This window comes from Microcebus murinus, chromosome X (genome assembly GCF_040939455.1).
Source record: "Microcebus murinus isolate Inina chromosome X, M.murinus_Inina_mat1.0, whole genome shotgun sequence".
NCBI classification, from domain to species: domain Eukaryota; kingdom Metazoa; phylum Chordata; class Mammalia; order Primates; family Cheirogaleidae; genus Microcebus; species Microcebus murinus.
In genome coordinates this window covers 45,547,871-45,574,010 of record NC_134136.1, presented here as the reverse complement: position 1 = coordinate 45,574,010, position 26,140 = coordinate 45,547,871, and the positions used below count along the sequence as shown (strand labels likewise).

General features: G+C 37.0%; 1 protein-coding gene across 2 annotated transcripts in view; it reads right to left on the bottom strand.

The window, feature by feature from the left end:
• Positions 1-26,140, bottom strand: part of DOCK11 (dedicator of cytokinesis 11) — a 177,445-nt gene that overhangs the window by 34,345 nt on the left and 116,960 nt on the right. For both annotated transcript variants that reach the window (XM_012739482.3, XM_012739489.3), the window contains 10 exons: positions 25,634-25,709; positions 24,606-24,715; positions 22,364-22,475; positions 16,540-16,606; positions 15,245-15,292; positions 13,211-13,353; positions 11,743-11,858; positions 8,880-9,017; positions 3,935-4,117; positions 1,686-1,799 (listed from right to left, as the gene is read on the bottom strand). In XM_012739482.3, the coding sequence (XP_012594936.2) occupies positions 1,686-1,799; positions 3,935-4,117; positions 8,880-9,017; positions 11,743-11,858; positions 13,211-13,353; positions 15,245-15,292; positions 16,540-16,606; positions 22,364-22,475; positions 24,606-24,715; positions 25,634-25,709 (1,107 nt within the window). The remainder of the gene's footprint in view (positions 1-1,685; positions 1,800-3,934; positions 4,118-8,879; positions 9,018-11,742; positions 11,859-13,210; positions 13,354-15,244; positions 15,293-16,539; positions 16,607-22,363; positions 22,476-24,605; positions 24,716-25,633; positions 25,710-26,140) is intronic.

The window sequence follows — 26,140 nt, the reverse complement described above, 5'->3', positions numbered from 1 at the left end:
GCTGATGATCATACCTCCTCCATCCACTGACTATCACATACTAAGGAGAAAGCCGTACTGTGAAAATTTCTATTTATACAAATGAGAGGTCATGAAACACAGAACACTCCAAAAAGTTCAAAGAAATCATTAACCTTTCAAAGTGTTGGTTTGGGCCTAGAGAACACCAATTCAGAGTTTCCTCTTCACCCTAGCCACTGCTAAGAAAGACCTATCACTTCCTCTTAACCCCCACTGGAGTAATCACGATTATCTGTACGATTTAGAGAAGATGAGGAAGGGACAGGCAGAAGGGTTAAAGAGCTTTTTAATCTGAATATAATAAGATGTGGAGGAAATGGTTTTAAAAACTGCCACCACGCTGACTCTTAAAAATAATAATTATATACATAAAGTCCCTTCTTATACATTAATAGAGATCCCATTTATTGCGGGAAAGGCATATTTTGTTGTAATAGGGTTAATTGGTAATGACTGCCTTAACAAAATAAAACTAAGTCATTTCAGAAATGAGTCAAGGAAAATAAAAAGATTTCTTATCAAGGAAAGCCAACACAAGCTCCATTTACTTAGAAAAACTTGCCAATCTACCTATATAACGTGACATTAAGGATGTAGACAATTGAGCATAAATGGTACAAGTTATTTCTATGCTCATGGGATTAGCTAGAGCATATATTGATCCCTTGGGGAACTAGAAGAACTAGCTGGAAAGCAAACTTTCCCAGCGTGAGAGTGGCTGGCACTACTCAGTGTTTTTATGCAGCACAAGCAACGTTCCTATGGGAATATTTTTTTTGGTACATGGATTATACACATCCCAAACATCAAGTATGCTGTGACTGTTAGCTTTTAATTTTTCTTCAGATTTTACACGATATTGTCAAATTATTCTGGAAGATGACCTTTCCCAAGAATAAGCATGATTCATTCTTTGGGAGGAAAAGTCCTCTATTGGCAAAGGATTTTTCTTCCCTTGTGTATTCATATCGCTGAAGATCAGAACCTGCACTCCATGCAACAAAGCAACAGATGAATTTTTACAATGCTATAGGTTGTTAAGCATATAGGAAAGAAAAAGAAATGGTGATGGGGTCTTGGGTTTTGCCTCAGCTATCTCTTAAGAATGACAGCCTTGGGCTTGGATTTGCTAATAAATACCTATGGCAAGCTACAATCAGTTAACAGATATTTTTTTTTTTTTTGAAACTCACAAAACCATCAAATAATGAATCCCTTCTGTGCCATTCCTCATCCATTGGCAATGGATCAGGCAGCTGTTAGCTATTGTAAGAAATGAGATTATGTAGATTTTCAAACTCAGCACTTAATTAACCAATATTAAAAATGGTGACAACTGTTAAGAAAGAAAGGTTCTATTTATTTTCTGAGAAAGTTTAGAAATCAAGTCAGAAAAAACATTCAGATTCTACTTGCTGTAACACACTGTGTTTACACAGTATATTCCTTCATCCATCTATTCAAATAATATTGAATGTCTGCTCTGTACCACACAGTGTTTTTGGTTCTAGAGATACAATGGTATACAAGACAGAGCCCTTAATCAAGGTTCACATTCCATATACACTACACAAGCAAAAGTTGTGAATCCAATGATAGCTTAAGAGTTTAAACTTCCCTGATAGTGAGGTGGTTCTAATTTTTTACTTGAAATGAGAACTTACCTTCATAGGTCTGTCACTATTTGCAAAATTATTGATAATGAATAAAGACTCCTGAAATCTTGATCCTCCGCTTAGTGCAACATCAGCTATCAACTGGCTTACAGCAATTATTATCTGTGGGAAGAAGCAAACATTGTTTTCCAAATGGCTTTTGAACAAAGGCTGCTTACTCTCATCATTGTACAAGCACAGAGGCACTCATATGAAATGTTTCTTTTAAAGATTCTACAATGTAGCAACATAATCTATTTTCTTCATGCATGAGGAGGTCCCAGTTTCAAATTTTATTGGGACCGTTCTTGGTTAGATGTAAATCTTCAAAACTCAAAACATAGCTAGATCTAAAAGCTTTCATAATAACGAACTGATACAATGGTGGGCAGGTCTCCACTTTCAATATGCTTGCTAGGTAGTAGCTATGGCAAAGTTGGGAATAAATGATATATTTTTTATGGTTTCTCATCCCTTTTTAAGTAATCTATTTAAGTATGCTGGATTTCTGAGTCAAGTGCCTCAGCAACCTTCTTTGTTTTTGACCAGGGCTTACCTAGTTTAACAGCAGTTTATGCAACAGCCTTTAATGGTACTTTTTGATTTCTCACACTCCCTTGGATGAATGCCAAAATGATTCATGCCAAGATATTAATGGTTGGATGCCTTACCATTGGTCCTGGGAAGCAGGATATAGTAGTAGCTATGGGTGTGGGCTCTAGAGTCAAACTTCCTTAGATTCAAATCTTGACTTTATCAATTATTTACTGTGTGGCTTTGGGAAAGCTATTTAACCTTTCTGTGTCTCACGGTTCTCATTTGTAAATGGGGATAACAATCTCTACTTTATAGAGTTGTTATGAGGATTAAAGAGATCATAATCATAGTACTAGTTAACCCTTTATCAAGCATTTACTATGTGCTAGACACTATTCTAAGTCTACACATTTATTAATTCACTGATATTTAAATAAGGGACTTGAGAGAACTGATGCTTTGACCCAATAGAAGAATCCTAATGAGGAATTTTAAGCACACTGACATACTAATTAGAGCAATGTTGCGAGGAACAGTGGATTTTCTAGTGACACTTCATGTATTAATAAAAGCAAATAGCAAAATGTGTAATGCTGGCTGGCTCTAATATGCAAACTTATATAGCAGATTTTTATAGAAAGCATATACAGACATTCCTGTTAGATTTTCACATCACTGATGACACTTTTCAGAAAGCTGTTTATGGTTGTTTCCCGATTAATAACCCTGTCTCCATTAAAAAACTCCAATGGGACAAATCACAGCAGTGAAATTATAAATAGGACCAAGGATTTCCCATATGACAAAGTGGCCTACTGAGCCAAGAAGTCCCAATTGTGATTTACTTCAGAGCTACTTCATCAAATAAGCACAGAAATGTAGAGACGTTAAATAATAACTATCATGTAGTAAGTGTTTATTATGTGCTAGGTGTGCCAGACACTACACATACTTTATTTTTAACCCTCAAGATAAGCCAGCAAGGTGATATATACTTGGCCTAATTTTACAGATAAGGAAACTGGTTCAGCAAGATTGAGTAAACTGCCTAGGGTCACACAGCAAGTAAGTAGCTAAGCTATGATTTAAGTCCATGTTTTCCACTAAACCTTGAGACTTCTTTCACTTTAAATAAGTGGGCATGCTACAGCATGAAAAACATAAAGTGCATTATTACCTGTTTAGTCATATCTAACAAGCTTGTTGTTTAATCATATAAAAGCCCTATGAGCTAGGTACTAATATTTACCCCTATTTTACATTTAAAGAAACTGGAACAATGAGAGGCTAAGAAAGTAACTTGCTCCCTGTCACACAATGTGCGGTAGTCCTAGAATCTGAATTAGATCCTATGCTCTTAAAACCTATAGAGCAGCTCTGTCCAATAGAAATATGATGGGAGCCACATATGTAATTTTTAATTGTCTAGCAGCCATATTAAAAAGAGACACAGGTGAAACTTATAATACATTTTACTTAACCTAATACATCCAATATATCATTTTTATATATAATCAATAAAAGACAATTGATATATTTTACTTTTTATGTACTTAGTCTTCAAAAGCCAATATGTATTTTATACTTTCAGCACTCTCTATTTGGGCAAACTACACAACCAGTGCTGGATGGCCACATTGTATTGGGTAGCTCTAGATCTTAATCTAGAGGTTAAATATGGAAGAGAAAAAAGATGAAGAGGTGCTCTGATTTTCACTGACCTGCAGATGTGTCCTCAAGAAGGTTTTCCTTTTGGTATACTCAAAATTGTTTCTCATTAAAAGATACAAAAGTGCAGAAGCTTCATTCCTGGTTGAGCTAATCTTCGAAGTGCAGCACTTTAAAACCTCATAGCAAAATGCAGCACACATATTTACTCTTCCTTTGAAAAAGGCTGAGGGAAACTAATGAACAGAGAAAAGAAAAACAAGTATCTAAAAACCCAGTCATAAAATAAATTTAACATCAAGTGCCGACTATATCCTCACCTAAAACAATGCTGGGTGCTTTGAGGATACAAAATCAACATAAAGTGGGCTCTGGTTTCAAGCATGAAGACCAACCAGCAGGTATCAAAGACAGAACAATTTAAGTCCGTCTACAAGTTACTACAAAGATGGAAAGATACTGAACATAAATGCTACAGATCTGAGGAGAACTCAAGAGAGTCTGAAACATACAGTAAGTAGGTTCTCAATATGTATTGAATGAATGAATGAATGACTGAAATGATGAATGACAGATCTCAAACAGGGCCCTAAAAATGTGAAGGCTAGCTGGACTCTATGGCTCATGCCTGTAATCCTAGCACTTTGGAAGTCTAAGGTGGATCACTTGAGGCTGGAAATTTGAGACTGGCCTGTACAACAAAGCAAGACCCTGTCTCAACAAAAATTAAAACAAACAAACAAACAAAAACAGCTGGGCATGGTGGTGTGCACCTGTAGTCCCAGCTCCTTGGGATACTGAGGCAGGAAGATCACATGAGCCCAGGAGTTCCAGGCTGCAGTGAGCTATGATCGCATCACTGCACTTCAGCCTGGGGAACAGAGTGAGACCCTGTCTCAAAAAAAATAAAAAAATAAAAATGAAAAAGGCCAATCTTCATGACTTACTCTTTTGCTTTATATTTAAACAGTTCCTTATATTCTTAACTATTCTTAACTTCCAAATGCTAGGAAAATTATAGCTAAAATCTATTCAGCAAGTGAAATTCATCTTTAACAAAATAGGATATAGGTAAATTGTACACACACATGTACATTCTCTACTCATCAACAGTGTTAATTAAGACATATTTTGGCATAGAAAGAGTATAAAAGTGACTACCTAATTCTCAAAACAACCAAATGGCCTGTTACTTTCAAAATGTACTCAGTGTGCTTTGTGGAAGATAAACCATACATACAACATAGGCTTTTAAAAATCTCCCACGTGTATAGGTCTAGGCAAGCAAGTAGTAAGCTGCTTCAGGGTACGCAACAGATGTTTTCTTCTTCAGAGAGTGTGAAGCCAGAGGGCCACCCTTTAAAAATTATTTCTTGGGAATCTTGAATTTAAACCCATGTTATATGAATCTACCTTCATTTTACCTTAATACCAAGTGCAATACTATGCAGATAATGAATGCTTAACAAATGTTTTCTGATTGGTAAATTGGGAAATCTCATTAATAGTTTCACCAGATTAAACCAACTCTTGCTGAACAAGATACTCTAGCATGAAAATAAACATTTAAAGCCAGGCTGGCTGGCTCATGCCTGTAATCCCAGCACTTCAGGATGCCAAGGTGGGACATCACTTGAGGCAAGGAGTTTGAGACCAGCCTGGGCAATATGGTGAGACCTCATCTCTACAAAAAATTTAAAAAATTAGCCAGGCATGTATGTCCAGCTACTCAGGAGGCTGAGGTAGGAAAAACACTTGAACCCAGGAGTTCAAGGCTATAGTGAGCTATGATGATGCCACTGCACTCCAGCCTGGGTGACAGAGCAAGACCCTGTCTCCCCCAAAAACACAAAAAAAAGGAAAACAAAAATAAGGGAGGGCATAGCTACAGTGTAGTTAATCCCTACACTAAGTCTTCTACCCCTATCACTCACTTCTCTGAGTGGGCAATGGTCCAAATAATCAATCACCTCCTAATTACCAATTCTAATAGACCCCCTTTCCTTTTTATCTTATTTGACAATCCTATACCTCATGACAACATTGGAACTCTTTCCTCCTTTGGCTTCCATAATACCCTTCTTTCCTGTCTTTCTCCCTACCTCTGTAACTGCTCCCTCTTGTCTCTTTTACAGATTCCTCTTCCAGACCCTAACCTTTTTTTGTCCTTCCTCTATGTACTTTCCAGGGGAAATCAAACCCCTCCTCCCATGGCTTCAACTATCTCTTATATGCTAATGCTCTTCCTAACTCACTATGCTCCAGCTATACTGGCCTTTTCATTCCCAGCATATTCCAAACTCTTTCCCTACTCGGGGCCTTTGCATACACATATCCTTCTGCCTATGATGTTCTTCCTTGAGATCTTCATATGGCTGACTCCCTTTCATAGTTCAGGTCGCAATTTAGAAGTGACAAACCAACCTAAAGTAAGGTATCTCCCACAAATCATTATAACCTATCTCAACACCCTCTTTGTTTCCTTTCTAAAACATATCATAGACTGGGCGTGGTGGCTCACGCCTGTAATCCTAGTACTCTGGGAGGCTGAGGCCAGCGGATTGCTCAAGGTCAGGAGTTCGAAACCAGCCTGAGCGAGACCCCGTCTCTACCAAAAATAAAAGAAATGAATTGGCCAACTAAAAATATATATATAGAAAAAATTAGCCGGGCATAGTGGCGCATGCCTGTAGTCCCAGCTACTCAGGAGGCTGAGGCAGTAGGATCACTTGAGCCCAGGAGATTGAGGTTGCTGTGAGCTAGGCTGATGCCACAGCATTCACTCTAGCATGTGCAACAAAGTGAGACTCTGTCTCAAAAAAAATAACTTATCATAATTACTAATTATTTTAGTTACTTAATTATTTTGTCTCCCCCTGCCAAGCTTTATGAGAACAGAGAGTATGTTTCTTTTGTATCTCTACCATTGTATCTCCAGGACCTAGTACAGCACTCAAAACAAAGAAAGTGATCAATAAATATAGCATGGATGAAAGGAGGGTGACTCCAAGTCTAGCCCCTCCAATTCAGGTCCCTCACCAGAGTAAAGATGGATATATTCAAATATCTCATAGGCACCTTAAATTCAACAGGTCTACAAAACAGAATTCATTAACTTTTATCCCAAATATACTCTTTCTCCTACATTTCACATCAGCCCACCATTTCACACCCCACTGTACCATCAGTGAACTGAGACCAAATCCTATAAATTCTATCTCTTTAACATGTCTTATCTGCTTCTAGCTCTCCATATCCACTGTCACCACCTTACTTGAGACCCTCATTTCTTTTCTAGCCTGTTGCAACTAGTTTTTGTACTGCCACAAACCCCTCTTCTATATCATTTTTATAGTTTTTCCCTTCCATACCAATTCTTTCTTAATATAATATAAATCTAATTGTGTTACTTCCCTGCTTGTGATAACTAAAAGATGAAGTCCAACTCTTAAGATGAGTACACCTGATCTGTTCCCTATTTACATTGTCACTCTCAACTCTTGCTGAATCCATATTAAATCCTAGCTCTGCTGCAGAGAAACTTTTGCCAATTTACAGCATTTTCCCTCTTTCTCCCGCCCACCCTGAATTCTCTTTATAGAGTTCTTTTGTTATGATAGGATTTGTTTATGTGCATGTGTGTGTGTGTGTGTGTGTGTGTGTGTATCTTTATGTGTGTGTATGTATCTTTATGTGTGTGTATGTTTCCCTCTACTGGACAATAAGCCCTCAGGGACTATATCTAGTTAGTATCTACCCAGTAATTGCTTGTGAAATGAATTATTTCTGAATCTCTTTCCCTTTGTTTCTTGTAACATGCCTGGGTTGAACTCAGTTTTCCATAGGTTTCTTTATTCATTAAGTTGTATTAAAGAATGGCAATAAAAAATCAAACTTAGGCCAGGTGCGATGGCTCACGCCTGTAATCCTAGCACTCTGGGAAGCTGAGGTGGGCAGATTGATCGAGGTCAGGAGTTCGAAACCAGCCTGAGCAAGAGCGAGACCCCCGTCTCTACTAAAAATAGAAAGAAATTAATTGGCCAACTAATATATATAGAAAAAATTAGCCAGGCATGGTGGCACATGCCTGTAGTCCCAGCTACTTGGGAGGCTGAGGCAGCAGGATTGCTTAAGCCCAGGAGATTCAGGTTGCTGTGAGCTAGGCTGATGCCACGGCACTCACTCTAGCCTGGGCAACAAAGTGACAGTCTGTCTCAATCAATCAATCAATAAATAAAACTTAAAATTCATCTAATTTCTATATCAATTAAATGTAATTAGCTGCCATTGGAATAATAATGATCAAAAACAAAGTTTTCCATGTTTGGCTTTGTCTTGTTGGAGTTACACACACCAGAGTAGAAGATCTGGACTGTGCTCTTCCCTATCCTGAAGTCTGTCTTGGTTTATTGTGCTTATTCTTAAGTTTAAAAAATATCAAAAGCAGACTAAATAAGTCTTTGCTGTTTCAGTCATACTTCTTAAAAGCCAAGTTTGAGGTTATTGCTTAGGCCTGCACATTTAGGGCCCTCAGATACAACTAGCACTGAAAGGAAGGATTTGACTATTTGAACATGCACCAAGTGCCTACCATTTGCAAGATATTACATTACACAATACCCTCAGGTTACAAAAGTTGGCCCCTGCTTTCAAAGTGCGTATATATGAGTGCACTACTGGGTTATATACTTCCATTATGATAATACCTTAAAAAAGCAAAATACAGAAGAAAAACTGGCAAAGTTGGTAATTTGAAAATGACACTCTTCAAAGGAGCCTACTGAAAAAGGAAGGTATATTGAGGTGAAATAAAAAATAGGTTCTGATTTGAGGGGATTCTCAGTCATGCTATCTGTATGTATTTTGTTGTCCTGTATTTCTATTTTCAAAGGTAGCACTTAATGGCTTCATTAGCTTACCACAATGACCCCCCTCCTCTCCTCTTTCCTTTTTGCCACAAAGAGAGGCCACTAGCAGCTCCGAAGTTTCTGTCCTCACCTTACTGATGAAAGCTCTCAGGGAGGCAAATACATGTTTCAATGACACTTCTGATTGTCCATTTTTAAGAAAAGCAAGATGAATATCAAACACTTTTTTCATTAATGGGTTGTGGCCATCATTATTTAAAAGTTGACTCTACAAAACATAAGCAAAAATACAGTTTGCAGAAATGCTTAGTTTATGCCCCAGCAAGAAGGAGAAAACTGATTTTACCAATAATTGTTTATGAAACCACTGTTTGAAAGTTTTAGAAAAATGAAAGGTTCTTAAACATAATTTAAAAATATTTGTGCCATCTTTCAACTTAGAAATCAAAATACTACACAAATTACATCAGGACTACCTAATCCTAGCATTTTAAAGAGGTAGAAAAATATTATTTCTACAATGCAATAAAGCAAAATACAGAACTGGTATGGGGAAAAGAGTATTTTCTATTAATCTGTACTATATAGCTTCTCAATTAAAAAATGAGTAAATTAGAGGCTGAGTGTGGTGGCTCACGCCTGTAATCCTAGCACTCTGGGAGGCTGAGATGGGTGCATCGCTTGAGCTCGGGAGCTCGAGACCAGCCTGAGCAAGAGTGAGACCCCATCTCTATTAAAAAAATAGAAAGAAATTTGGCCAGGCAACTAAAAATATGAAAAAAATAGCCAGGTGTAATGGGGTATGCCTGTAGTCCCAGCTACTTGGGAGGCTGAGGCAGGAGGATCGCTTCAGCCCCAGAATTTGAGGTCACTGTGAGCTAAGCTGATGCCACGGTGCTCTACCAGGCAACAGAGTGAGACTTTGTTTCAAAAAAAAAAAAAAAATCAGTAAATTAAAAATGAACACAATGCAACCAGCCTTTGTATTTCTCTGAGGGAGACTAAATACTGTAATGTAAGAATTAGGGAAAATACCAATTCTATTTTAAAAGCTTATTATCTAATTTATTTTAAAAAATATATATAGTACAAGATTATATTTAGCCACTTGTGACAAATTAAGCCTTCTGTGAATAGAGATAATAACAGGTATCACAATTGAACAGACTATGTAAATTGTTTAAATACCCCTTGCAATGAAACACAAAAGAAAAATCAAATTGTAGAGAAATATCTATTAGTTTGTGAAACTTGTTTTAAAAATAGCATTGGTTAACCTCTCCAGCTCCACCCTCCTATCCTATCTTACCACAAGAAACTAATCTATAGGTTACAATTTGTCCAAAAATAACAACAAATCCCTCCCCAAACCCCAACAAAACAATAAAAATAAAGCAGAGTTATTATAGATCTAATGGTAACATCAACAGCCAGAATCCCTGAATGGTGTTTGATTTTTTTCTGGCACTTTCCTTAGTCTACTTCCAAACATGGTATAGTGGGTAGAATCACAAATTCTCATGATAACTGGCCTAGATCTGAATCCTGATTCTGCCACTGCCCAGTTACGTGACATTAACCGCCCATGAACCTCAGTTTCCTCATTTTAGAAATGAAATAATAAGAGTATCTACATCATAAGGCTACTATGAGAATTTTATGTGACTTCTTATTTGTATTTTTAAGTTTATTGACATACAATTTACACTGCTTTCAAGTGTAAAATTCAATTACTTTTAGTAAACCTAGTGACAGAGGTGGGTGACCATCATAATCCAATTTTACAACATTTCCATTACTTTTTTGTATTTTAAACACATGCAGTTTATTATGTGTCAATTACATCTCAATGAGGTTATTATAAACAAGAAAAAAAGCTCTTAAAACTTATCCAGGGGGTAATGGGAGGGGAATTTGGAGGTGTTGTTGCTTAAAGGATCCCTCCCATTTCCCACACTCAGCCTTACAATGAAAGGTGAGTTAATATTTGCATAGCATTTAAGATAGTACCTGACACCCACCAAGAGATATATAAATGTTTGTTAAATAAACAAGAAGTATTGGAATAGGAGAAATGAATACAATGCAAGTCACAAGACAAATGCCTTTCTTATTTATTGGCAAAACAAAAAATGGGCTTCTGTGGCATTTTTTTGTTTGTTTTCCTGACACCACCTGTTTGTTCATGTTGCATTTTAATCAGACTAAACCTAATACTTCATAAAGGGATTCTGTAGCCCATTTCTTATTATTATCTAATTCAATTTTCCTTTATAAGCCTTTTTGAAAATCACAGGCCAGATTTCCATAGTAATTCTGGAGGGCTCAAGCAATTAACTGAATTACTTAGAGAAGGAGGGAAAGGGGAGAAAAATTATCTGTGGAACTCAATAGACAGCAAGCAAGATTTTTCACCTTTGGTTTCTCCCACTAATGCTATCCTAACATTATAGTCACACAGTTTTTACTTTTCAAAGCATTCGCATCCATTATCCTAATTTACTCCTTCAACAACCCTGTAAGAGACCTGTTTTTACCTTCTTTTAAAAATCATAACAATGATGACTTGCACTGAGAGGCAAATGCCTGGGCAAAAATAGTAAGTACCAGCCTACCTGGATATCATCTACCCTGACAGGATACCTAGTCACAATGGGCATTTCAGCAAACTGTTACAATCATAATTTGGGCTAAAAATTGCTAGCTATTTTATTAAAAGTATGAAAGAAAACTGTTTTTAAACATGAAAATAAAACAATAGAATTTAAGAGGTGGAAGAGAGCTTAAGAGCAAGTTAATCCAATCCTCTCACTTTATGAGTGACAAAAGTGACTTCCCAAGGTCACATGATAGCCAAACCCAGTCTGCCATCCACGTTTCATGACTGTTCATGCCAGCCTTTTTCACTACACTATCTTGCATCTGACTAGTTAATTTTTGTGTAACATTTTCTTTCCAATGATACCAACTGAATTCTAACTCCTCATTTTTACCTTGAAGCACTGGGTGAAAAATGATATAGTATCTAGTACTGTTAGGGAAACTTCAGTAGCAGTATTGCCTTCAAGAAGTGCCTGGTGGAAAATGTCTGCTTCAGTTGTTGCAGAACCTAGGATAAAACAAATAAATTAAACTTTGTCTAACATAGAGATGCACATTAACAGTGTTAAATGAATTTCTCTCCAAAGACTGAGAGAGACAACCAAGAAGAAAAGAGGCTTGCAATACCACAGATCTAATGAGTTTCACTGTATTTATTCCTTAATCAAATATGGTCTAGGTTCATCAATTCCAATAATTTTCACTTTGGCTCGGTATCAACAGCTCTGCAGCACATAATTAGGTTCCCACTTCTTCGGAGACAAGATTTCAGGGATGAACTATGGTGATGTAACTAGGAAATAATGTGGGAGGCTTTGTAGGTCATGCCACTAATTATGTGGGTAAAAATAAGAAACCCATAGAAATTCAGCTACATATAGACAGTGGTGCCCTACAGTCAGACATTTTAAATTATGCCAATGATATGAGCCTTGTTTCTAAATCAGAAAGAAAACAGGGTATCTGTGCCAACTGAAAGAAGTAGGCTCATTTGACTTTTACAAGAAGCTTCAGACTTTAAAATTTGTATATTTAAAGCTCTTGAGTCTATTAGCTCAGGGTCTATCTGCTCAAGATATTATTTTTTTATTATTAGGCATTACCACAAAGCCAATTTTGTTAGCTTCCTTTTCTGCAACCTCCGGAGGACTGTGTGGAAACAAAACTTTCTCACTCTTTGAGTTTTTATTAATATTTGCTTTTCATAGGATAGCTTCCATTTATATAACCCTCTAGTTTCCCCAGCTGGGCAAGATTTCTCTGCTTGTCCTATGTGCTTTGTCAATACTTCAACCTGTTTTAAATAAACCTTTGTCAAAATGGTATTTAGAATTCATTGATTTCTACAGTCAACTCAGCATGTGGGATTCCCTAATCATTAAATGACCAATAGTAACTCTAAACAGATATTATTAAATACATACACAATTAGGTTAAAGTTTAACAATAGGAATGAAGGATATCCAATATAAAAATAAAAAGAGAATAGAATTTCCACAGGAAAAAAATTAATTTCTTTAATATTAAGAAAAAACCACCATTATCTAAAATTGTGGAAAAATCCATGCATATTTTATTTTATAGACATATGATAAAATTGATTATATGAAAATACACAGCAGAGATATACATATTTATCTTTGTATGGGAAATAATTTCCTATCATACTGTTGAATTAAACCAGGACTTTGTATATATTTATAGGATATATGCGATATTTTTTCATGGACAGAATGTGTAATGATCAAATTAGGATATTTAGGGTATCCACTACTTCAAGTGATTTAAACCAGAATTTCTTTAAGGTTAATAGCAGCATATGGCTCATTCAATCGAGACCCCATACTCATTGCCACTCACTGTGATTTAGTGTAAATGAACTTTCCAGGCTACTAAGATGTTGAAGCCTGGCCTGCATTACTCCTGATCTGTTTCGAAGAGCTGGCATGGTTTGCGATTTCCGGTCTATTCCAAAGTGTTTTGACAGCCAGGCATCATGCACCCTAAAATAAATTTAAACGTTAGGAACTGGAGTGCTCTAACATTATATCTCAATGTTACATTCTTTTTAGCTAAAAAAATAATTAGGTTTCCACATAAACATGGTACTATACTTAATATTCCATGCACTATTACTTGGATTGAATAAGATGTCACTAGGAAATTGTATGAGGTTTTAATGAATCTTTAAAATAGTTTATATCATAAAAATGTAATTAAGTAATTTATGAAGAGTTTCCCACTTCTCTCCTTCTGCTCAAAAACATCAGAGTTAAATGACCAACACCAAATAAGATTCAGTCTTTTCGCAGGAGGTGAGGAAGGGCAAGAGTAAGAGAAGACAGTGAGAGGGACACTCAGGGTTGAAATGAGGGGGAAAATCCTGGCCTCAGATTTTCAAGAATGAGTGACAATGTAATCTGTTCCTGAACTTGAGGTAAATTTGAATCTGAAATTTTTACTCTGTAAAAATGCCTATTGCTAAGATTTGAGAATTTTCCTTTGTTTTCCTTTAATGTTAAGGTTCCATTTAAAAAATTACAACTGGCTCATATGTGACATAAAGAAGTACCATGGTTCCCCGAAAATAAGACAGGGTCTTATATTTATTGTTCCTCAAGAAGACACCCTAGGGCTTATTTTCAGGGGATGTGTTATTTTTTTTAAGTACGGTACAACAATCTATGTTTATTCAAATATAGTTAAGTCGTCTTCTTCTGGAACATCATCATAGTAAAATGGCAGCCACAGCTTTCCTTCTTCCCCCTGGGCACACACAATACCTAAAGCAGAGCGTCCCACCCCTCATTTCACTTAGGAGACTTTCCCCTCAAAGCCTCAGCTTGCAGCACACACAGGATGGCCGGGAACTGACAGGGGATGCCGACCTTGTTGCTGGGGCTGCCTGCACCTTTCCGGTCACCTGTGGGGTAGTAGCTGTCATGATGGGGCAGATGAGAAGGGCTGCTCATCTTCTTTACCGCTCCGCACGAAATGCATGAGTTGTGCAGACACACTGCGTAGCCACAACCATCACTAGGCCTTATTTTCAGGGTAGGGCTTATATTGCGCAAATGCTTAGAAATCCTGCTAGGGCTTATTTTATGGGTAGGTCTTATTTTCGAGGAAACACAGTAGTTTGTCTATCCTCAAATAAACATAGTGGGATAGTCAACAATCCTAGAGGCTGAGACTCAGAGTAACAATGACCAAACCAGCTCCAAGTCATAGAGAGAGATGATGGAAATTGGAACTCTCATTACCTCAACTACCTATTATTAGGGTGTTCGAGAGACTCAGCAATAAACACCATCCAAACAGCCTCTTTAGTTTTTGGAAGTGCCATGGAACTTAAAAAACAAAACAAAACTATAATATATCTTATTGAAGCAAGCAACCTTCTTTGCCTTAGGATCCCTTAAATATGTCCTTAAGTATTTATTTCACTAGAACTTAAACAGCAAAAAAAGGAAATAGATAATATATAATATATGTCTCAATCACTGTTAGGGATTTCATTTACCTTAGTAATTTAGGTGAGTATCAGAGTGTAGACAATACAGACCTCACAGGTGTTCTCATTTTCATTTCCTGCCTTTCCCTGGATCTAGTCCCTTCTCAAGTCCTTAAGAAAAGGTAAGCATCTGTCCTAAGTTTAGGGAGATCTCACAAAGTAGAAATTCTGCATATCACTCTAACCATTACCGCTTGGAAAATTTACAAATGTATCAGTTTATATTTTGAGTTTAAACTTTGAGTTGGGACATGTTAACTAAATCATTTGTGTCTTAACGTTATCTGAAATTAATAATCTGGGTTTTACATGGCACGACTAAGATTGCCCTCTGTTAGAAGAGAAGGAAAAAATGGAAACTGCAGTGCTATAGGAATTACCTTGCTATGTTTCTTTTCCCCATATATCTAAAGTGAAACAAACATACTCTAGAAGGAAAAACAAAGGCATGTTAGTAATATATTACCATCCTTTACAATTTAACAAGTAATGTTTAAAAAAATCAAGAGTTACAAAGAACATCCTATTTAAATATTACAGTAATATGTGTTTTGGTATACAGAAATAAATACACACGTAACTATTTATGGGCTTGCCACATTATATTAAAATATCTTTCTACATTTATTTGCTACAATTACATCAGTATCCAAACCCTCATGTCTTCATATACAATTCTAATGACAGGTTTAAAAAAAAAAAACCTGTCAATGCAAATCATTTTCTGTGCTCTGTAATAAATATGTTATAGAAAGATCTCTAGCATAGTCATTAATAACTAAAAGAGCTTCTTAAGCACTAAAAATTGTGACAATTGCTACATTTTTTACAATGGCATTAAAATACTTTCTATTACTGAAAATTTCAAGCTCTCATGTACTTATCATCCCCAAGCTTCAACAATTATCAAACTCATGGCCATTATTGTTTAACTTCTTCCCAGAACAGGTCTCCTGATCTCCTTCCACCCTTCCTATCTCCTATCTTTTTTGAAACAAATCCCCAATATCAGATATTTTGATTAGTAAATATTTCAGTATAATTATAGTTGTTTTAAAATCTGAACTGTTTACTGACATTTTCTGAAAATTTTTGAAAGACTTTAATCAAATGGTTACACATTATCTTCTCTGCATTTTGGTAAACTTGGAATACAAATCATCTATGTGTACTATTATGTAAAAATTTCTTGCATTTCATTCTATGCCTGGTTTTTCTTTTAGCTTTCAATAATGCAAAAATAGCTCAGCATACAATATAGGACAAGTTTTTATCTCCAGACTAGGTTTTTCCCCAAGTGTCTTGGACTATATATTGTATGTGTGTGTTATGTATGCATACATAACATTACACACATTTCTGAAGGGGGTAGAATTACTCAGCTAGCTGTACATGAGAGTACAAATTCTAAATTCCAATCATTTAAGCTACTCCATTAATCCAGCATGTGTTCCCAATGAATGATGTAGGGCAGCTGACACCACTTCTAGTTTTCCAGACCATAGAAAGACCCCTGCTAAGCTGTAAAGATGGGCGTCCTCTCTATCTTATCAAAATATTTTAACATTTTCTACATTATTAGCAAATAAGCTTTTGAAAGCAGAAAGAAGAGGTAACAGTTAAGCTCCTCCCCAAATAAGGGGAAAGTTTATGAAAATAAGTTAATATAACTTACTCTAGAAGTACAAGAATGTTTATGAGCTCCTGAGGAGATACTTTATTCCAGTAAGTTAAGAGAGTATCTGAAAATGGAATAAATCAAGTGTTATATCTTGAAATATTAGAGAAAATAGCAAAATAACCCACCTAGTACCAATAACCTAGCTCCAACAACCATCAACTCACCACCCATCTTGTTTCATCTCTATCCTCCTTTCCCCTCCCACTGCCCAATACACACACTGTATTCTTTTGAATTAATTCATTTAATCTGCAATTATTTCAGCTTCAACAATTATTTTTATTTATTTTGTAAATGTTTTTTGTATAGCTTATCCCAATCTTCATATCATCCTTGAAGACAGGAAGAAAAATTGTTGTATTTTTACTTTAGACCTGGGGTCTTTAACAAACTCCCTAAAATTTTATGCAAGATGGTGTGTTCATGCACATTTTCTGAGAGGGTCTGGTGCTCTGCTTGCTGCTCAAAGGGCTTTGTGAACTAAAAGTTTCAGAACTTTAAACTTCAGAGGATGAGCCAGATAATTTTTCTTTATTTCCCTCTTTGTCTTTTGATTATAAACTCTGATGTCCTATCTATGGAACAACTATTGTAGACCAAAAAAAAATCCCTTAAATCTATCACATATACTTCTCTTTTTTACCCATTTTTTTCTTTACTTCCTTGACATGTCCACTCACTGAGATTTTTTTAAAACGTATTAAAATTTTGCCACTACTTAACTCTCCATTCCTTTTTTATCATACTCGGATACAGCTAATGGTATCAGCAGACTCTCCTCTAAATGTAAAAATGCTGTACGTATAACAAAAGTAGGCAAATGACTGAATTTTCAACTGAGCTAGAGCCTCCGAAACACACGGATGGAAGCCCAGACAATGCTGGCTTTATGGCGGGGTGAATAGGGGGTCAATGAGGAGTGCGAGGGGTTTGACTTAGCTACTTCCAATTGTTTTATAAGATCATAAATATTGATAGGTTCTAATGATTAGAAAATACTGATCACGAAGAATAAAACTGTTAAAACAGAGTCAAATTTGATATGTTTTAAAAATTAAGCTAGCGGTAACTTCCGGTCTTCCCTCTTCTGCCTTCAGGAACCTTTCTGTTCAGTGAAGAGCGGGCTTTCCCAGAAGTCACTGGGTTTCCGGTCTCTGGTCTGAGGGGAGCTTGCCGCCCAACCGCCAGAAAGCGCGCGCCTCCTCTCAGGTGCCAGGGCTTTTCCCACCAAAAAGCTGGTACTTCCTTTCCATCAAAAAACTGAAACCTTCAGTCCATTCCTGAGCAACTCCTTTCCCTCTGCCCCCTTGGGCAGCTTCGCAAAAGGTCTGTAAAAGGGGTGGAAGGGATCGCGTCGTCCGCGGTGGCCTAACTCTAGTCAGCGGCAAGTGCGCCATTTTCTTGGTGGCACTACAGAGTCAAGGGACTGCCCCAACTGTTTCCAAATCAGTGAGACATGATGCAGGCAGGGAACACTGGTCGCGGAGGCAAGGGAGGTAGTAGTAAGAAATTTTCAGGAAAAGATAAATTGCAGTTGAGTGTATGTGATTTGGAGTCTGATGATTTTAAAAAGGCATGGTTAACACTAAAAGAGCTCCATGATAAAGAGCTGTACCGTTTACAGGCAAAATTAACAAGTCTGAGGAAAGAGCGATTGGCAGATGGGAGGTGGACGGGCTCGACAGCTAAAATTAAAGAGTTGACCGAACAGCAGAAAATCCTTAATAGCACCATTCGTGACTTACAAGATCAGTTAAGCGCAAAAACATGTAACCGCTGCTCAATAAATGAAACATACAGAAGTACACTGCAGAAAGAATTTTATGATATCCAACAACAAAATCTTAAGTTTATTGCTGAACTCACTGCAGAAAGGAATAAATTAAGAGAAGAAAATAAAAACCTTTCTGCAAGAATAAAATTGAGTCAACAACAGTTTAATGCTGCTTTTTCTGATAGTGAGGATGACTTCATTCCTTGTACTCAAAGGACTATGCCAGTTTATTCTGTCAAGGAGCCTTCACAAGGAAATCAGGTGTATACACCTAGCAAATTGATAAAGCAATCACATACTGAACAGATGAAATCAGGAAGTGAAAAGCAACTGCAACTAAGTCCAGGGTTTATAATTCCATTTCATAGTCAAGACCTCTTTGAAGTGCCAGAGACCTCTTTTGAGAAATCATCTTCTAATGACAATAAGCCTACCACAGGAGGCAGTGAGAACCAGAAGTCATTTGCAGGTTTTCCTTTAATATCTACACTTGATCCTCAAAAGGAGTGTGGACTTCAAGGTATCTCAACTCCTCCTGAAGACAAGCTTGGCCAGCCAAAAAGGAAATATCAAACAAGGATCTCCACGCAAAAGACCGCCACACAAAAGTGTGCAACTCAGATTGACTTCTCTTGGAGCCTTTCCAGTATTTCTGCAAGAGACAACCCACCACCTGTTCAGGTAGTATCTGAAACTTCAGAGGAAAACATATCTAGCTATAGTGCAGGCCTATTTCCCCCTTTTACACAGAAAAAGGAAAGACCGTCTTCGAATGTATTTCCTCTTGACTATACTTTAAGATCTAGTGGGAGAAAAAGATCAACAGTTGGTACTACTCGTTATAACTCTGCGTTTGCAGTGAAAGATGACATTAGCCAGATGCCTTCCAGTGAACTATCTGCTTTGAAGAATACTAATGAACCTACAAGTGCAAGTAAAGCTCAAGGTGATACCGATAGTGTCTTTTTAGGGTCTGTGCTAAAGAGAAAAGCCAAGGTACAGTCAGAAAGAAAGAGGAAGTAGCTTCCCCTCATCTTCTCTCTTAAGTAAAAAAAAAAGTTTTTCTTTTTCAAGAGGACAATTTTTCTGTCATTTCAGACTGTGTAACTGATAACTCCTGACTCTGATCCCCTTTCTCAAGCTATAATAAATAAGGCAATAAGGCTTGAAAATTTTTTGAGAAATGACTCTAAGGCTTTGAAACAGTACGTTATTGTCAGTTAACAAAATACAGCTATAAATAGAGAAGGAAATTCATTCTTCAGAATCGATATAAAAATGTAGAGGTAGACCATCTTTTTGTTGACATTAAAGTTGTTTGTTTATAACCCAATAAAAAAGACATCCAAGAGAGGAACTGAAGGGTATGGACTTGAAAAAGTTCAATATTTAAATGTATACAGAGTAACTAAAATAGATTATTTACCAGACAAGGCAAACTAACTAGAATGCGTCCATTGAGAAGAATCCAGAGGCAGATACTTTGCAGAATAAAATGAACATGACTTGACACATACAAAAGATAAAGAAGAGATGTGATGAAGATCGTATACTAGTTATTGAAAATGTGCTTTTTAAAATGAAAAAGGAAAGCACAGAAGAAACGAAAAACTTATTAACAAAGACCAAATATTTGGCTGTGAGTATAGTACTGAGCAACAGCCACTGAGCAAGCAAGGTCAATATTTACAAGAGGAAGAACTTTCAAGTTCACAAGAAATAAGAGTCATGGTTTTACCCATGACATTTAAAAACAAAGCAGCCAGTGACTTGTCTCTGGTTAGCACAGTGTGTGGTGGGTGTTTATGTGTGTGTGTGTGTGTGTGTGTGTGTGTGGTATGTGTGTATACATATGTATACTAGAGTGGAGAAGTGCATCTCTCCTAAGCAGTGCATCTCTTCCCCTCTCCCTTCCTTCTCTCCCCCATTTTACTTTCTTTGGGCTGTGGTGCTACTCATCCATTTTTATTTTCATTTTCCTAAGTATCTCTTGGGCTTCTTTTTTTTAAAAAATGAATTTATTGAGTGAATTCATGTACCACAAAATTACCCACTTAAGTAGTGTACAATTTTACAATAGTTTTTAGTATATTCACAGATTTGTAAAGCTATCACAACAGTTCTAGAACATTTTTACTGCCTGAAGAAGAAACTCCATGAACATTAGCAGTCAATTTCCATATTCCCCTACTTTTAACCTTGTGGGAAGACAAAACAGTGAGTTGTAGCTGTAGTTGTTAACTGATCCATCATCTTCTGGAATGGAACATCACTGGTGTTGAAAATTATCTCCCTTTATTTCTTTCTCAAAACACAGACCCATCACATAGCCTCGATATAATCTTTCACTTTTACTTTAATTTTTTTTTTTTTATTATTAAGACAGAGTCTCACTCTGTTGCCCAGGCTAGAGTGCTGTGACATCAGCCTAGCTCACAGCAACCTCAGACTCCTGGACTCAAGCAATCCTTCTGCCTCAGCCTCCCGAGTAGCTGGGACTACAGGCATGCGCCACCATGCCCGGCTAGTTTTTCTATGTATTTTTAGTTGGCCGATTAATTTCTTTCTATTTTTAGTAGAGACAGGGTATTGCTCTCGGTCAGGCTGGTTTTGAACTCCTGACCTTGAGTGATCTGCTCGCCCTGGCCTCCCAGAGTGCTAGGATTACAGGCATGAGCCACAGTAGCCGGCCTCACTTTTACTTTAAATTGTACATTCCTAGAACTTAAAGATTTTAGTAATTTTAAAATTGTATTAAAATATTTTAGAATTTATTATTCTTATCTAGCTTTTGTTTTATGTTTTTCTAGCTAGCTACCTATAAATTTATTTTGTATTTATATCCTGCATCATTACAAAAAAGACTTAAAGCAGGTAATATTTACTGAAAGTAAAATATAGAAAATAAGTAAAAAATAACAATGATTATAATGATCAGAACCCAGGTGCCTTGTTTTGTTTTGTTTTATTTATTGAGACAGAGTCTCACTCTCTGTTGCCTGGGCGAGTGCCATGGCATCTGCCTAACTCACAGCAACCTCAAACTCCTGGGCTCCAGCGATCCTCCTGCCTCAGCCTCCTACCTCAGCCTCCCAACAGGCATGCACTGCCATGCCTGGCTATGTTTTCTATTCTTAGTAGAGACAGGGTCTTGCTCTGGCTCAGTCAGGTCTCAAACTCCTGAGCTCAAGCGATCCTCCCGCCTCGGCCTCCCAGAGTGCTAGGATTACAGGCATGAGACACCGCATCCGGCCAAAGCAGGTAATATTTACTAAAAGTAAAAAAAATAGAAAATAACTAAAAAATAACAATGATTGCAATGATCAGAACCCAGGTGCTTTTATATTCTTCATTCTTGCACATATTTTTTGAGCAACAATATTGAGAAAAGGAAGAAAGGGGAGGGAAGTATGTAAGCAAATGTGGTATTTGGGGATAAGATAACCTGATTTTACTTCCAGGAGACATGCAGTGTATGAAAATACTTCAGTTTTATTCCATCATAAACTGCAAAGAGGAACTGGTAACACTAGTAAATGATACAGTTCTACATCGAGGAAAAGAATGGAGCCTGACAAAGAACGTGACACCAGACAACAGCATACAAGTGGGACTGCAAAGATAACCATGGCATTCCCTACCCTCAGAGAACTCTTCCTGTCTTTTTGTTTCTGATTTTCAAATCCTGGGTCAAATAAAAACTAAAGTATTAAATATGAACTCAGGTTATTATTTCCTTCCAGTTACATTGGTCGCTTAATCAATCATATGCTCTGCATGAAAAAATGTTTAGCACTTCTAAAGTTAATTTGTAAAATTATTTTAAAGTTATTTCAAAGAATCAAACCTGTATGACTAAGATGAATTTGCATTAAGATTCATTTTAAGGAACATTTATTTTAAGGTCAAAGTTTTCAACAAAGGTCTGTTTCTAATGGGCATGTGCTCTGCATACAGATGATAGTCAAAGACTGTTGCATAAAACTGTGAACCTGTGAGGGTGGAGTCTAGTAGAGTACATGTTTAACATGCTTGCTAACTCACCTTCAGAAATCATTTTTACTATATACAGGTAGCACATTAAGAGGCTTCTGATTTCATATTGATCCAGCCGGTTATACTGGGATACACTACTCCTTGTAGAACTCTGTCGGGTCTATAATATAAAGATGGGACAACTGTGAAACAATATCAGTACCATAATTTTTTTTTTGAGTCAGTCTAACTCTGTTGCCTGGGTTAGAGTGCCGTGGTGTCAACCTAGCTCACAGCAACCTCAAACTCCTGGGCTCAAGCAATTCTTCTGCCCCAGCCTCCTGAGTAGCTGGGACTACAGGCATGCGCCACCATGCCTGGCTAATTTTTTCTATATATTTTTAGTTGGCCAATTAATTTCTTTCTATTTTTAGCAGAGACAGGGTCTCACTCTTGCTCAGGCTAGTTTCAAACTTGTGACCTTCAGCGATCCACCCCCCCTAGGCCTCCCAGAGTGCTAGGATTACAGGCGTGAGCCACTGCGCCCAGTCAGTACCATAATTTTCTATTGCCTAAAACTCAATGACTATTTTTATCATTAGTTCTGTCTGGGAAATTTTACATATAAATCTAAATTTTGTATCACACCTGGAAGGTAAATAGGCTGGATCTTTCTTGCTACTGTATCCAGTAATACCACTGGAAATTATCTTCGGGTCTTGATAAAGCTATAGCCATGAATATGGTATATGTTTCATTCCCATATGCCCTGTGTTTTAGTAGTAAAATTCTAAAATAATCATACGGCTATTTCAGGAAAAATAGCACTTACATGGATGGGAAATGTAAGGCGTGAAAGCATAAGAAACAGTTTAAACTCTTTAATTGGAATCCTTCCTTAGGATTTATTAAAATCTGGCCTCCAAATCACAGCTCAGAAAAATCTATGTAAAAATGAGCTAATGATATTAAGATAATTATACTCAGGAGCACCCAGTAATACATCAAAATTTGAGCCTCTACAAAGTAGTGATGTTCCTATTATTTAATGACTTTTGTTAAAATATCAGAAGTTAAGCCTGCCAAGATTTTACTTGTTAGGGGATTTATATAACCAGAGTAACAAAATTCTCCTGAAGAATTCACACTTGTTAAAAACCAATACTTTCAGTTGAGCTAAACTGGGGGTACACATTGAGTAAGATTCATTAAGAAATAACTTTCACTTGGAGCCAAACAGACCTAGGTTCTGACTGCTGACTAGCTATGTGACTACTAACAAGTCATTTAACCTTTCTGACCTTTATTTTCCTTAACTATCATAGTGTCTGTTGTCACAATTCTAAATGGTGTGAAATAGAAACCTCAGTGAATAAATTACTATTTACCCAAAGGCTCAAGGTAGTATAATCCAGTAATTCTCAAGGGGTGATTCCCAACCAGCAGCAACATTATCACCTGGGAACTTAGAACTACAAATGAGTAGGCCCTATTCCAGACCTACTTAATCTCACTCTGGGGGTGAGGCCCAGCCATCTATTTTTATTAAGTCCTCCAGGTGATTCTGATGCATGCTAAGAGCACCATGATATATAAAAAGTGCTAGAATCAGAAAATCTGAGTTTGAGTGTGGCCCTTTCATAGCTTGTTGTTCTAAGTCATAATCCCAGGTTTTATTTGTAAACAGAGTTGGAATTTATTATTTTATGAACCTAACTCTAATTTTATATGATTCTATGATTTTACATAGCAGCATGGAAAACCTTTACTAGTCTAAAACAAAGTCTCTGTCTCAAGACAGACACAGCTCAAACTTTAATGGTTGGTTTGAAACAACTTGATGGAAGAGTTGGACAATATATTCTGATTATGTGATGTTGGGACTCTGAGATTACCAATTTGGGTACTTAATTTTTTCTCCCAAACTAATATCAATACTCTATTACAAAATCATGAAAGACTGAATTAATCCCACCAGGATATGTTTTGTTTTAAATGACAAATGACAACACATTAGATATTTTAAACTTGAACCTTCCCTCTCTAGAGGGAAGTGTACTAGGGTTAAAGGAGATATTCAGAGTTAGAACTTTTTAATATGAATGGCTTATTCCCTATAAATAGTTTAAGATAGACAAGTAGCAGCTGCCAAGATAGAAAGCAACTACTAAAATATCAAAAAATTATGGGCTGCATCTTACAAGATCTAGGATAGACTACAGGAGAGTAAAGAGCCTCATATTTATATAAAACTAAAGACTGTTGCAGCTTAACATATCACTAGGGTTATCCTACATATTCAGGTCCTTACATTTTCACCAGTGTTGCCATGATCTGGAAATCCTGTTGCTCCTTCTGGGATGAGGGAACCTCTTGAATCTTCTCTTTTAATTCCATGTCCATTTTGAAAAGACCCATAAGCTGAAAAGACAGCCAAGTCCTTGTTAGCAACAGAGGAACTGTCAAAAATATTTTTAAAAATAAGTACTTGATTAATTTAAGTAAATACATTTTATAGAGAATAGATCTCGGTCATCTAGAATGTGAAATCTATCTATTATATCAAAACACTTTAAGAAATCAAGTAAAGGCTGGGCACGGTGGCTCATGCCTGTAATCCTAGCACTCTGGGAGGCCGAAGCAGGAGGATTGCTTGAGCTCAGGAGTTCAAGACCAGCCTGAGCAAGAGCGAGACCCTGTTTCTACTATAAACAGAAAGAAAATTAGCCAAACAACTAAAACTAGAAAAAATCAGCCGGGCACAGTGGCACGTGCCTGTCGTCCCAGCAACTCGGGAGGCTGAGGCAGGAGGATCACTTGATTCCAGGAGTTTGAGGTTGCTGTGAGCTAGGCTGACGCCATGCCACTCTAGCCCAGGCTACCGAGTGGGACTCTATCTCAAAAAAAAGAAACCAAGTAAAGGTTAAGTGACTTTTTACCTTTTAAAACACTTAATATGTATCAAACTATGAGAAATTCCTTGGGAGTCATAAAGTGACATAATTCAAGATACAGTTCTATAGAAAAGGAAACTTGAGCCCAGAAAAGGGGAGTGCCTTGCCTAAAATTGGTGACAAATAAGAAAACTGGGAAACCAGTGTTTTTCTCATTATCCTTTATTTTCTAAGTATACCACGCATGCTATGTTTTAAACAAACTTAGACAAGGAGACCTAGGGCAAATAAATGTGACTACAAGTGTGAGTCAGCTTTTAATTAAACTTTAGTAGAGATCATGCTATGTATAGTTTTTATAATGAAATATTTCAAAACTACAGGGGTGTACAGGGTACATTTCTAAACACTCATGCAATGTATAATCTTTAAAAGGCTTAATTACCAGTGTCTTTGTCAGCACTCAGACTCCCTCTGTTTGCAGGTGAAGTAAAGCCACATGAAAACTCATCCCTGGATGCCTGTAACAGAATGTGATACTTGTGTCATTTAAACAAATTTGTACACAAGGATAATAATTCTAAATTAACAATAAAATTGTACCCTGATTTGAAACAAAGCTCACTATGAAAGTCTAAATCAGGGAGTAGTACGTAGCATTTAGGTGACTCTTTTAAAAAGGGGTCTACTAGCATACTGTTCCAACCATAACCTCTGGCCAAGTGGCATAATTCTAGACGGCTACGACTGGTGCAGTCTAAACATAGTCCAGTTCTCCTCCTTGGAACCAGGGGCAATGCTAGAAGTAAGGGTGTGATCAGAAGCCCTAGATGAACCTGATTTACTAAAGAAAAAACAGATAAATGAAATATTTCCAAATACTGCTGTCCAAGGTATGTGGAGTGAGCAGAAGCCTGAGCTACTATGTTGTGAAGGAAGACCAGCCTGACAC